Here is a 13,926-nt window from a genome sequence, read left to right as displayed (position 1 = left end):
TGAATTAGGCATGGAAATAGTAGAAAGTAATGAAGAGAAATGCTTGTTACAAAATGGAAATTTTTTTAATAGAATTTGTCAGTGCCAGACAAGATCTTGAAGAGCGTGTCCCCACATCTGGGCAGCACACATATATACATGTACACTGCTAGCTTGTAATTCCCACCTCTGTTGACTTTTAATGGAATGAGAGTTAGATAGTAGAGGTATTGTTCTATTGTGTGTGCTGTATCCAGGGAAAGAATGAAAGGCTTGCGGCTAGTGAGAGAAATCAATATTACGTTTTCTAAAGAGGGAGAGAGAGAGAGAGGGATGAAGGAATTGCTGTGTAAAGCTACTGAACGTCAAGCTATGAATAGATGTGATCTATATTTGGTTTCTAGGTCCTGATTTTGTGTGTGTTTGTGTGTGTGTGTCCTCATTCAGGAGTGATATTTTGTTTCTTCTTTGATACCCATTTTACCTGAAAGTTGATATTGTTTCAAGTTAAAAAACAGCAACAAAAAACAGCAATCACCAACAAAAAACGTGTTTGATGACAACGTACAAGATAAATTTGTCCTTGTGTGTGTTTTTGTGTGTGTATACAAGTACATGTATTATATGATTGACAACCTACACATTGTAGCTTAATATACTGCTGTGGAGATACTGTAGGTTCCTGGTACTGTGCTGTACATTTGTGATTTAATGTGATGTTCTGCATACTACAGCAAAATGCAGATCAATGCACTGATATAATTGTACTCATGCATCAAGGCCATGACATTGTGTAGGTCTATGCTTGCATGTTTATCTAGTATGTTTGTATGCATGGGTGTATGTTTAAAACCTATAATTAGCTTCTTTTTAAAAAAAAAAATCTAATTTTTCATTTGCACCGAAAAATAAGATGTAGACATTGGAAGTTTAAAATTCTTGCAAACTTACATGCTAGTCACCATCAGACAGGCAAACTTAACACAGAGATTATTTCACAGATGTTATATACCGTATTGTAAAAGAGCAATATGAAAATTTCTTTTAATTGTCAATAATTCAAGCAGTCATCACCCCTCCCTATGCACTGTCACTATTGTATACTTGTTACATTGTACAATAACCATTATTTTTACAACTGCACTGAAAGATTAGATTTCTTCTCTTTGAACCCATAGAAAGAATGTGAGGAAATTTGTGTGTGGAAAAATGAGCAAAGAAAATGGGATTCAATCGGGATTCGAACCGGAGACTTCCGGATGCTAGCCTTGTGCTCTACCGACTGAGCTATAGAAAGCCCCAGTACAGTGTCCGTCCCAGAAGCCCCTAATTCTTAATGCTCAAATGGTCAGAAATTTGTGTGTAAGTGAATTGGAGACTTGGATGGCTGTGATATACGGTATCACCACCTAGTCAAAATTGTGTATGTGAATGTGACCAAGTCGTGCAATGATTCAGGAAGCATATGTGTTTTTTTTTTAATTTTGCGACTTCTTTCATTTTTACCTTACTTTTGTGAATTTTCACAGTTCTAGTAGAAATTTTTGCTGTAAGAGTTCAGAATCTATACATTTGTAGATCTCCATTTTATTGCTACTTTGTATCATGAACATTAACAGAATCTTCCCCTACACTAAATGTGGCATTCATGCAAGTCATGATTTAACGTTTCTACCCTTGTGTCTTCTTTTTTGTGTGCACCTGACAGAACCGATTCCGATGCGCCTACGAGCCCTGCCGCAGTCGTTTTGGCAGCAGCCCAACACGGTCAATTCTGCCTCTCCGGGCTCCATGTATTCCGTTCTACCTCCCCTCTGCAAAATGGAGCAGTCCAATTCTGACCTCTCGGGTAAGCACACCTGTTACAACTGTAGTTGTATAGTCACGTTGCCAAGTTCCAACAGAACGATACATATATTTCCAAATGTGGCGTGTGAAGATGTACAGATTCAACGAAACATTGAATAGCCAAATTAACATAATAAAAGATCTATATGTGACCATGCACCTCAAAACGAACATAAAGTCGCACACTCTGATTCTGCGTGAGGACTGAAAATAAGTGAAATGGGTCAACCTAGCCGAACTTGACTTTTCCATATTTTCTGAAAGAGCGGGTCTTCTTTTCCATTATGCTAAAATTTGGTAGCATAAAACAGGCAGGAAAGGGTGTTTTTTTAGCAGTTTATCTCTAACATTTTTGGTAGAATAGTATGATTAGGTGTGTCTTTAGAATCCCTTTTTCATTTCTGAAAAACCTTGTCCACACTCTTCACTTTCAACTCTAATAACTTTTGAAAGGATAGTGCTACTGCTTTGAAAGTTGGCATTAATTATGGACAGAATGTGTTAATGAGGCATGCCTAATTTCACTTTAATCTGATAATCCCTTCATTGTTGTTACTCTGGTGGTTTACTTCCTGTTTTTTGTCCCATTCATAGTACAGCCAGCACAGTTTGGTAAAGATTAAGTGCTTGAATAGACACTGTACTTCAGAGCCTCTTTTCTCAGTTCACACTTTTCCTGAGTTTGGGCTTTCTTTCCAATATTTAGATAGGTTAGGAGAGTCCATTTGATTTAAGTTATACATCATTTTAAAGCTTAACGTCTGCTCTTTCAGAATATGGTCTTAACTAAAAATTCATGTCTGGCGACTTTTTGTTTGTTTTGAGGTGCAGGGTCACATATACACCTGTAGTCATATATGGTGTGATAAATCTGAAAATAATTTTCAGACCCAAATTTCATTGCCAGTAACAATTTCAGTTGATGAATAACATTTCAAATGGCATTCTGTGTGCTTCTATGGAAGAAGCCTGTGTAATAGACAAACGATTGATGAAAAATGAATATTACATTGCGATGCAATACCAGGAATATCATTTCCTGGATATGGTTGTAGCAGCAGTATTTGCTACTCATTTTGTACCACTCATAGTCATGCTTCATAAGATATCAGTAGTTTATTTGGAGCAGGAGTTTTTGAGAAACTTGCCTTATAGATTCAGAGAAGTGTAAGAATAAAATGTGAATGCATGTTTAAAACCATACCGACAAACAGCTTCATTATACTGACTGTGTTCAGTCAGCAGTAGAGACTAGTCTCTTTTGCATTCCCTTTTCTGTATTATTAATTAGCAATATCTACTTTTCTTTAAACAATATACTCATACATTGTAGTGCATTATATGCCTAAATGAGTACACACAGAGGAGGCCGGTGTTCCAAAGGATACAATGTTGTATCTGCTGACAGAGGCTATTCATTGTGAAGGAATATCAATCCATCATACATGTATTTCTATCTGATAATTTTTGTCAACATTTATTTTTCTCATTTGGATCATATCTATCTTAATCAGTGCATACAAAGGTACAGTTATTTATCTCCTATGGCGACCAGGGATGACATCTCATAGTGCTTTGTGTCCAGTCACAATGGAAAAGGCGCTATAGAAATGTCAGTTATTATTCTATTGTCATCATTTACACATAGACATTGTCATTTGAAATACAAATTATGTATAAATGCAATCTGTGAGGCAAACACTATAACACACACATTTTCAAGATTATGTTGAAGCACAGTAGCCATCCGTCCATTCCAGATGTATGCTCATTTGATTGTTTAGTTGGTGCATATATACCAGCTGGGTTTGAAATTGGAGACTAATGTCAAGCGTGTCCTTATAGGGGCAATTAAAATCAGCAAAGTCAGGTGTGCGCCAATGGGTTTTGCTCTCTGCTCCCCGACAATGGAGCACGTTGTGAGGAATCAAAGGGCAAATTTGATGAGGGAGCCGGTATTTTGATGCCCCGTTGGCATGGTTACTGTGGATTGTTTGTGCAGCATCTCTGCCATTTTCACTCTCATCTTCTTTCTCTCACTCTCTCTCTCTCTCTCTCTCTCTCTCTCTCTCTCTCTCTCTCTTCTTTTCTGGGAGGAGTTTCACACTCACAAAAGAGCTTGCACGTAATGACATTGCTGAAATGCATATATTACGAGTTTATAATCAGTGTTGGGGAGCATTCAGACTGGTATGAGTCACCTAGCTGATCAGTCATTTCAAATAACATTCCTTACAACAGCTGTTTGACAAACTCTGTAGCCTATCAATCACACACATACACACATACACACACACACACACAACTCTGATTACACATTGATACATTGTACATGAAAAACAAAACAAAAACAAAAACATGTAACAAACAAACCCTATGTGCATGATGGAAGTGACAACAGGGGTACCATCGAATTTATCTCGATAAATGTTTTAGAGATTATTATTAAATCAATCAGACTATGGAGATGTATCCACCATCGAACAAATATTGAAACAAAAAACCTTTTGGCTACTAAAAAATCACCACAATTCAAGTTTGTTCCATCAGACCTAGACTGTACCATACTTGCCGAGCATGGAACTTGTTCCACATTTTTATAGGACGAGTTCCTTGCCTGTCTGAAAAGGCCCATGGCTGTTAGCTCTTTTCCACTCGTGCACCTCAGTCCTCTCTTGCTCTAGCTATCTATCTTGGAGCGGTGGACAGAAGGCAATCAGAGATGGTTACGATGTCAAATTGAGGGGAAAAGGATTTCCGCGGATAGAAAGCAATCAGTGGCGGTTATGATCTCAAATTGATGGGAGATGGATTTCTACTTTAACCTCTCAAACCAGGAGTCACACATTATACCTCTTTCTCTTTTTTTCCCCCTCTCTTTTTCTTTTTTGTCTGACACTTTTTCGTGAGGGGGGAAGTGGAAGATAGTAGACTGTATGCGATATGTGCACAGTACACAATACATATTGGGGTGGCTTAAACTGTGCCAAACAACTTGCTTCATGTTAATACGGTAAGCACACATTGACATGCATTGACATTTGTAGAGGAAATCAAAATCCACAGTGCACAATTGTATGTGTGTGTGCATGGTGGGGGTGGGGGGGGGGATGGCATAAAAACCCATTGAAGATGAGTCCCGAGTATACTCCGCCAAGTGTGTATGGGAAATGCATGTTGTAGCAAAATAAGCCTGTCCTCAACGGGTTAAAGTTGGAGAGTTCATGGTCAATTTATGCAACTGCTAATACTAGTGTTCTCTAACAAAGGTTCAGTTCAGAAAGACATCTCATTGAATATCATTTTGTACAGCATTCAAATCTTTCACATGATGTACAAAAGGAGTCTTTTGAAGAAAGTCTGGAGAGCATCCAAAAAGTGAAGCCAATGTTTGCTGATAACGTATCAGATCGACATGTCATAAGATCAGAGTCATATGATAGCCGTAGAATAGAATTTCTGTGTAAAGTTAACCTACAGGAGACCTACTGTGTCTGTCCTTTTCTCTCTTATTGTATATGTTTATATGATGAGTATTGAGTTCCTAGCTGATGGGTCTGGGTTTAGGATCAGAAAAACGTCTTCCATCAAAGTACTGCCATCTAATGAAGCATAATGTAATTTCTATGAATAGGCCTTTTGTTCAAAGCTCATACACTTGTACCACACCTGTCACTAATGTTTGTCAAAAAAAAGTTCCCAGAAAAACATTTTCAAGATTGATCCTATCCTCATGCTAATGACAGCAACAATGCTTGCAACTATTTCCACATGTTTTGTGTTGTTGTTCGTGTGGTGTGTTTTTTCCCACTTTTTAGCACTCCTGAAGAAAAACTCCAGTTGAGTTAAGCAGTTTGCTTCTGATTTGCTTTAATTGGAGTGTACTCGCACCTCATTAATTGAAGGTGACCACTTTCCCATTTTTTTTTTCAGAGGTGAGACCTGTTACGCCATTGTCGGATGTCGAAAGTGCGGATAACTGTGATAGTGCGGTCGGGCAACTTGAAATCAAGAAAGAGATGAAGGAGAGGACAGAACTCCCAGTGGAGAAAGAATCGCTCAGGCTTGACCTCGGCAGGGAACGGGACAATTCCCAGGAACGAGAACTGAGTCCCAGGGACAGGGAGGTTTCCCCACGGGATATGAAGGAAACCTCCCCGCGGGACAGAGACTTGACCCCACGGGACAGAGACTTGACTCCCAGGGACAGGGAAGGGACCAAGGATAGGGAATCTGTGAGGGACAAGGAAGTGGTCCGGGAAAAGGATGCGATTCGCGATCTCAGGGAGAGCGGGACGGAAACGAGAGAGGCGAGACCGGTACCCGCGCAGCTTCCGCCGGAAGCCCGGATGAAGCAGCCGCGGCCACCGCCGAGAATCGTGAAAGTGTCACCCGCGAACACCGAGCTGCTTGCCAAACTTTTCGAGAGCGTCGACGGAGAGGGAAAGAAGAAGATTGTCAGGAGAGGACGGTGAGTCGGCTTCTAGGGAATAAAAGCCAGTGCAGGGGTGTTCCCAATCTCACTTCTAGCCTAGATGATGACAGCTCATTAGGAGCAGAATTGTTAGTCCATGTTGTCTCTCATACATGTACATTGATCTCTTCTGATGAAGTGGAACTTATCCTTTGCACAGCATCATGTTGAATGTTAATGTTCACAGACCTTTGAGCATTAATGTGGGTGGTTGTTAACAACATAATATGACTTGTACATTTGCCAGCAGATATTGAGACTATTCAATTTGTCACCTACAACGGACTTCTTAAAAAAAACCTCATGCTTTTAATCATTGCATGAATTAGTGTTTGATGCCAGGTGTAATGTGGAAAAAAAATAAAAATATGACTTTGTTCTTTATTTACACAGCCCAAAGAGGGAGTACAACCCTCAAGCAGCGGCGCTTGCTGCTGCCGCCAGCAACACTTCCAACAACAACAGCAACGCTGGTGGCAACGCTTCTTCTTCTTCTGCAGCAGCGGCCCACCACCACCCCTGCATGACCGGCGGGGACCCGTACATGATCGACAACGTCGCCGAGGGCCTCCTACCAATGCTGTCCCTGGAGACGAGTCGCCAGAACAACGGCCCCTCCTCCCACCTCTCCATCATCTCCATCCGTGGCGACAACGACCGCATGCTGTCGCTGCCCTCGCTCAGCGTCGAGCAGAACCACTCGGCAATCCTCTCCGAGCTGGTCAAGGCGTTATGAGAGACATCGTGATGATGATGATGTGTGCATGTGCCACGCCCCCTTAACCCGCCTCACCCCTTAAGAACCTGGGAGCATGGGGATACCATGGAGGGGGGGGGGAGGCTGACCCAGCTTGGATATATTCGAGAATGCTATAGCAAATTGCATACAGCTTTATCACTGATCTCGGTGTGTATACAAGCATAGCCAAAGAATCTTAACTGGACTGAACCGTTACTGATGAGAGTACGCTTCGACGCACATAATGGCTGACCAGTGCTATTTGCAGTTTAGGAATGTACCTCAGTGGACAGCAAATAACTCTGGCTACCCATGGATCCCCATGTTACCAAGTTTTTAGAAACTCAAGAGCTCAGCCAAAGCCGGTCTTAGGCAGGCATCCCTACAATGTCGATATCGATGCTGTGTGTTGCAGTATTGCCACTTTCAGACTCTCGCTCTCAAATATGATGGAGCACATGTCAACCACTCTACAATCCTGTAGGTGGCAGGCTGTCCTCATGTGGCGAGATAGTATACCGCGATGTCGTGGGAATTTTATGGAGTGATACCTGATGCTAGATAAACCAAACCCAGCGAGTCAAGTGCTCCGGTTTGTGCATAGCTGCCTTTGCCTTTGTATATAATTATCATTGCCAAACCTTGATTACATGTATAAAAAAAAATCATGTGAGTAGAGTCCATGTTCAATAGGAGAGGAAGAGAGGCCATTGATCTCATCTTTACCGGCAGAACCTTGAAATTTTTTCTCTCCGCGTCATGTGATGTAGAGACATAGGACAACATGACCCATCCCTGTTGGATAATGTCACATGCTTCATTCTTGTAATTGAACAGTTGGTAGTTTCTTTCCAGGAAGGCTAGAGTTTTCTGTTTTGTTCAGTGTTGTTGCTGTCTATGTTACTCGCATATCCCACCCCACCCCTCCCCCTGCTGCTGAGAATAAATTCCCATGAAGCATAGGCTTCTAGGGCTATGCGATGATACAGGCTTTAGCTTGAAATCACCATGACAAGAACTTAAACAGAACATTTTTCTCTTCTCTCTTCAATGATAATTTTGCAAAGAAACATTTTGATAATAATTTGCGAAAAAAAAAATCCCTACACAGGTTTCATTTGCATGACCAATGTCATGTTAGAGATAAGACCCTCTAGTCTTTATGCCTGAAGTTAGTGACTTTTTAGCTCGTATGATATCATGATATTTATGCCAATATTCTTGGCCTTTTTCATATGGTTCTGAAATACAATGACGCAAGGTGCAGATGGGAAATTGTATTTGTATTAAAATTAAATGAACTGAAAATTTAAAAAGTAGTATATTACCAAAGCAAGTCATTTTTGTTTTGTTATAGTGAAGATAAAATAATGGTGTTTGATTATGTCTTTTTTTTTATCAAGTTGCTTTTCCCCACTGCACCTGAAATGCTTGGATTGTGGATTTAAATAGAAAACCTTTTACAAACAGTTGGAATGCAAAAAGCAGCAATTTTGTTGCATCAAGTAGTTTTAGATGCTTCTCTGCATTTGATAAGTTTTTCATGTGGATTGTATTCCTAGGCTTTTTAATAGTGTCCAGTGTGTTTGTGTATAAAATCATGAATCTTTTCATCATTTCATAAAATTGTATTCTAACCTTTGCAGTAATCAATGCAAGTTAGAGTCAATTTCTAACATGACATTTTCTTTGCTTACAATGAAAAAGGCACAACTTGAAAGAGAGTATGGCTTAAACTTTGAATTTAACAAAAAATCAACAAACAAACAAACAAACAGAGTCTATTGAATTATTCACTAGCAATACTCAGGTCTTCAAGCAACAAACCAAATTTTGTTGTCCAGTTGAGATTCACCAACTTTTTAAAGTGTGAACCATTGTGCTTTATAGAGGGACTGCACATTTTGCGAGTGCCCATTTTCCAAGATTTATCCACATTCTTTGCCTGTGTATAAAATATTTCAGGCCCAATGACTTGGTTGCTTCAAATGAAAACATTTAGGTGTATCAGTCCTTGATTTGCTTGTCTGTGTGATGTTGTACTTCTGTCCTGCATGAAGTGTTTTTGCTCTAACTTCTTATTTCTGCGACCATATTTCATCTGGATGTAGCACTTTAATGCTTGTGAATGTATGCAGTGACTACAGTACTTACGTTTTTGTTTGTGAGAGTAGGAAAATCTATTCAGAACTTCAGAGAATTCCATTTTTACCATCACTGTTTTGTACAATGTTCCTGTCGTTTTTACAGTGGAATTACGCGACAAATTTGTCCTGTAATCTTGAAAGTGTGGTGGTTGTCAATGAAATTTTGATAAAGTATATTCCATTTGTGTAAATAACTTTGCTTCAAGAGTGTTTTTTTTCTAGAGAAATTATATTTGTAAATATTCAGAGATATTTATTCCAGATCGAAGTTTTAGCAGTAGGAAGAGCTGTGATTGGCCAGATCTTCTATTTTGTTGTGTTTCTTTGTTTTCAATTTTAATGTCATCTGGCAAACACAAAGCTGCATATAAGATACTAGCATGATGGCTGCTTTGATGATTCTCTAGGGGCTTGCTAATTTGCTTGCTTTACCACACTGGTATCAAGTATCACTATGAATTGTCCTGCTTATTTTTCTTGTCAGATAAAGTGCCAACATTCTGTCTGATAGGAATAAAAAAAGTTCCTTAAAGGGGGAGGAAAAATGAATATGGCAGCAAGAAGTCAGTTGATGACTGTATATGTGATAGTTTTGACAGCAAAAACTCAAGATAATGGTTTTAATTGAAATCTAGCCCCAAGGCATGGAACAAGATATGATATGTGCAAAATCCTATGATATGCAAACCTTTTCTTTTTTTCATTATTCTATTAAATTCAGCAATACCAAAGGGAGAATGCAGAATTGAAGATGTGAAAAATGAGGTGTGTCATTCATATAACTTGCACATGTCTACCTTCATGTATGCGGCCATTTTCTACTTGTTTAGATTTGAGCAGCAAATACATGTAGCATAGACGAAATACGAATAAGCTGGTGATATACCTCAGTAGTGTACACTTTTATAGATCATACAGTGTATGTACCAGTGTGACAGTTGCATTTTTGATGTGCAGAAATCTCTAGTCAGAAAGACTTTATTGTCATATTATTATTGATATTATTATAAATTTGTTATTATTTTAATTGTTATTGTTCTGCTTGTTAGCATTGTTATGCTAATTGCCATCAATTACAGACATATTACTATCATGGCTATACGAGTGATTCACATTCATGGTGATTGTTATTCTGATTTGAATTATTATCAATATTTTCATTGTTGTCATTATTGAAATCATTGTAGAGCTTACTTTGAGCATAATTCTGCTGGCAACAGTTCTCAGTATTAAACAAAGAGGTATTAGTTCATGTTATGGGATAGTTTTAATGGTACAAACACAAAATGGCCAAACCGCACTGCATTACGCATCTCAGATGAGTTTAACCTGTGATATTTGTGTCAGTAATGTGCATCATCTTCACCCATAAAAAACAGGGAGTATCACTCTCTATTGCTTCATGGGTAGCCAGTGACTACACGCAGATTGTTGTTTTGTTTTTTCAGGTGAATGATGGAATTATGTCTTCTTTCTGTAAATCTGCAGTTTTTGTTCTTTTAGGGAGGCTGGGGTGGCGGTGGAGAGAGACCTAGTTTGACCTGCAAACGCTGCTCATTCTGGTCAAAGTTTTTTTACTTTAACTGTATTGTGATGGTACAATTTATTTTCACTGTGTCCATAAAAACAGAAAGTTCCTTTGTAATCTCTAGCAGCATTAACCATGAAGTTAAAGGATAGAAGAGGAATAAAGGAAGCAGTTACCACACCCTAAACTGGTAATGTCAGATACAAGTGTAGTCTGAACTATCATTGGAGACAGAGTTTTTATCTGACTCAGTTTATACCGATTATCAGTCATGATCAGTATCATTTGCGTAATAGCCATGTAATCTGAAACGGAAGTTAGGTCTAGAAGTGTTTCTTTCAGCTGGGTTTGTTAACAGTGAAAGGTACCTGCATGTTCTGTGTATTGATAGTTTGCTGAAAAAAAAATATTCCAAAACTGCTACCTATCCAACAAAACACTCCAGGAAAGTCAAGTCATAGTGGAAGGATTTGTTTTTCTTCTTATGCATAAGTGTGCATAGTCCAAATGTGAGTCTTGAATTGTGAATCTTTGCACAGGACACTGCGACACAAATTGCTGTCTGCTAATGGATTTTGGCAGCATTTCACTGAAGGAATACTTAAAAGAAGGCTGCTTACAAAAGAAGGCTGCAAGTTCACTTTAATATCCAAATTTGACAGTCATTTTATGTTTTTTCCCCCTTGCTGTTAGGATTTTAGACGTCATCACACCTCTCCACAATTGCAGACAATCATCAATGGCTTCCCTTCATTATCAAGCTAGTCATGACTAACAACTGAGCTAGTATCTACAAGTGAAGCCCCATTTGAATTGGAAACCATATAATGTCTAATTACAATAATTCACGTGTCCACCATTACTCTTGGAATGGATGTGTGCCGAACAAGAGTATTAAGCACCTCTTCTTCAGCGTTCAAACCCGCACATCTCAATACCTTTTTTCCCCTCCTTCTCACGCCCGAATGAATTGGCGAATGCATACATGTCATCTCGCTCAATTTTGCTCGCTTGAGTGTAGATTTGGCGCACAGTTTCGCTCAGAAATTGCCGTCAGTGATTGTCGGGGCGGTTATGCAGATGGGTCATCTCCAATGATGCGAGTAATGACGGAACGCCTCGGGCATTTATACGCAGCACTCGAAGAGAGAGAGCACATTCCCCCCTCGTCCCTTTCCTTGAATGCACAGTCAGCATAAATTGATTTAATTCTTGTTGTCAAAGTCTGTACTACCAACGTTAAAGTCAGGTGGCATTTACTATTCATAATGTGTCAAAGATATGACAGCCTGACAAATGAATAACCTGATAATTTGTCAACGTGCAGCTTACATCTCTAGTGAGGCAATTTAGCAAGGTGGAAAATTTGTTATGTATCTCCTCCAACAGAATTTGCAATCATATTGCATTTGATGAAAGAAAAAAAAAAAAGGAAGCTTAATTGAAGTGTAGAAGGTGAATCATTTGTGTGTATGTGTTCATCAAAACACGTTATACACACATATATATCATATGTATGCTAAAAACAAAACAAAACAAAAGAAAACAAATTGTTCAAATTGTGGCAAAATTGCAATTGTAAGTTTACAATCATTTCCTGCTCATTGTTGAACCTGCATGAGTGATCATTTTTCTTTTGATTGGAGGGAGAAATTTCCCTGTTCGTAGTCAGTAAATTTGTGTTTTTTGCGACAATCTTCAATATCAGTGCATGTCTCAAAGCAGTAATTCTGGTAGCAATTCACTCATGGTGAAAAGCAGAATGCTCAATATTGTATCACATGGTTGAGCAGGAGGACTATGCAGGCGAGTGAGTTGCTATGGTAACCTTGATCCTTCGAACCCAAATGATGTGATTGTGCCTGCCTCATCATCTTGTACACTCTGTCTGCCATCTTCGCTGTATTACTTTCGTGATTGTATTCATAGGAAAGTTCACTTTTTTATATTCAAAGGTGCCGTTTGCAGCCTTCTAAAATTGATATTCAACTTCCCGTACTGCTCAATTTGCATTCTGTAACAAAGCGCAAGGGTATAGTAATTGGGCGATAAATCTGGCTTTGAAGTGGTGTTTTAGCGGTGATGGTTGTTACCATAGCAACAACTAAAATGCTGTTGGCTAGTTGGTTTATTTGTTGCTGCACAGCTACTACATGGCAACTGCAGTTATTGTAACAATGCGAGTGATTTTTTTTGAAGTAGTGCCCCTAACGTTCCTGCCTTCTTTTGTAGACAATCCCAAATGTACCTATGTGAGAATTCAATTCAGTTTTGATGGGATGTCTTCATCCTGCTTGCAGAATACGGTCAGTTATGTATATGACTCTAGAGATATTCTTTGAATTATGATTGCACATGTAATTTTAATCTCTCAAGATTTTATTTTTTTGCTCATTTTGTTTTATTTTGTCTGCAGCATTTGCTAATGTTGAAAGAAAGGTCTTCTGCCAGTGTTTAACCAATTTCAATCACACAGAGAAGCTTGACCATTTGTAATACACCTGAAAAGAAACCAATTTTTTGTAATACTTTTATAACGAAATTGTTTGGTAGAAGAGATACTCCTCTTCATCCTACTTTGCTTTTCATGTTCTTACATTCCAGGGAACAGTCAAGGTTAGTTTGTATAGTGTTATTATTACGTTTTTTCCCCTCTGGGCTTTCACATAAATTGTAATAGCAATTTGCCCAGTTTTCTTTCTGTGTTGAGGGGAGTAAGCCATGGCTTCTGAGTAGCATGTATACCATGCATGAACTGTGTTAGAAAGATAAAGAAATAAGAAAAAAAATACTGATAATACAAATTTCGAAGATGAAGGTGGTAAAGGAAGTTTTGTAGTGTGCGTTAAGGTAATTAATGTTTAAACTACCCTGGTATTGGCATTGTAATTGCACCTTGCCAATGCAAGTTCGTCCATCTTGGGGTGACAATGAGACTTAATTTATTCATAAAGCTGTATTATCACTTTAATAAGTGTTGGGAACTCAATTACCAAGATTCTAGGCTCCGAGAGAAATGTGCTCTGTTATGCAATGTGTACATGGTGTATTGTTAAAACAGTGTATTCATTCATTCATTCATTCATTCAGAGATACCTTTTGCCATTATTTTATATTTTTATGCACCCTTAATGAATCTAAACCTTGAATGTGATGACTCCTTCATGTGTCAAATATATGATGCCTACATTATGCACTGTGCAGCAGTCGA

The 13,926-nt window shown here is 38.8% G+C and overlaps 1 protein-coding gene across 1 annotated transcript in view; it reads left to right on the top strand.

Moving 5' to 3' along the window:
- The window catches only part of LOC139734227 (uncharacterized), a 30,235-nt gene extending 23,198 nt beyond the window's left edge, over positions 1-7,037 (top strand). Inside the window, exons 2-5 of the mRNA XM_071645027.1 lie at positions 1,688-1,828; positions 5,761-6,080; positions 6,117-6,298; positions 6,695-7,037. Coding sequence (XP_071501128.1) covers positions 1,688-1,828; positions 5,761-6,080; positions 6,117-6,298; positions 6,695-7,037 — 986 coding nt within the window. The remainder of the gene's footprint in view (positions 1-1,687; positions 1,829-5,760; positions 6,081-6,116; positions 6,299-6,694) is intronic.
- The last annotated feature ends 6,889 nt before the right edge of the window (positions 7,038-13,926 follow it).

This window comes from Diadema antillarum, unplaced genomic scaffold (genome assembly GCF_040938485.1).
Source record: "Diadema antillarum isolate AM-2024a unplaced genomic scaffold, OU_Dant_1.0 seq00000514_RagTag, whole genome shotgun sequence".
Taxonomy (NCBI): Eukaryota; Metazoa; Echinodermata; class Echinoidea; order Diadematoida; family Diadematidae; genus Diadema; species Diadema antillarum.
Note: the sequence above shows the minus strand (reverse complement) of the source record. Positions and strands in the feature narration are given on the sequence as shown.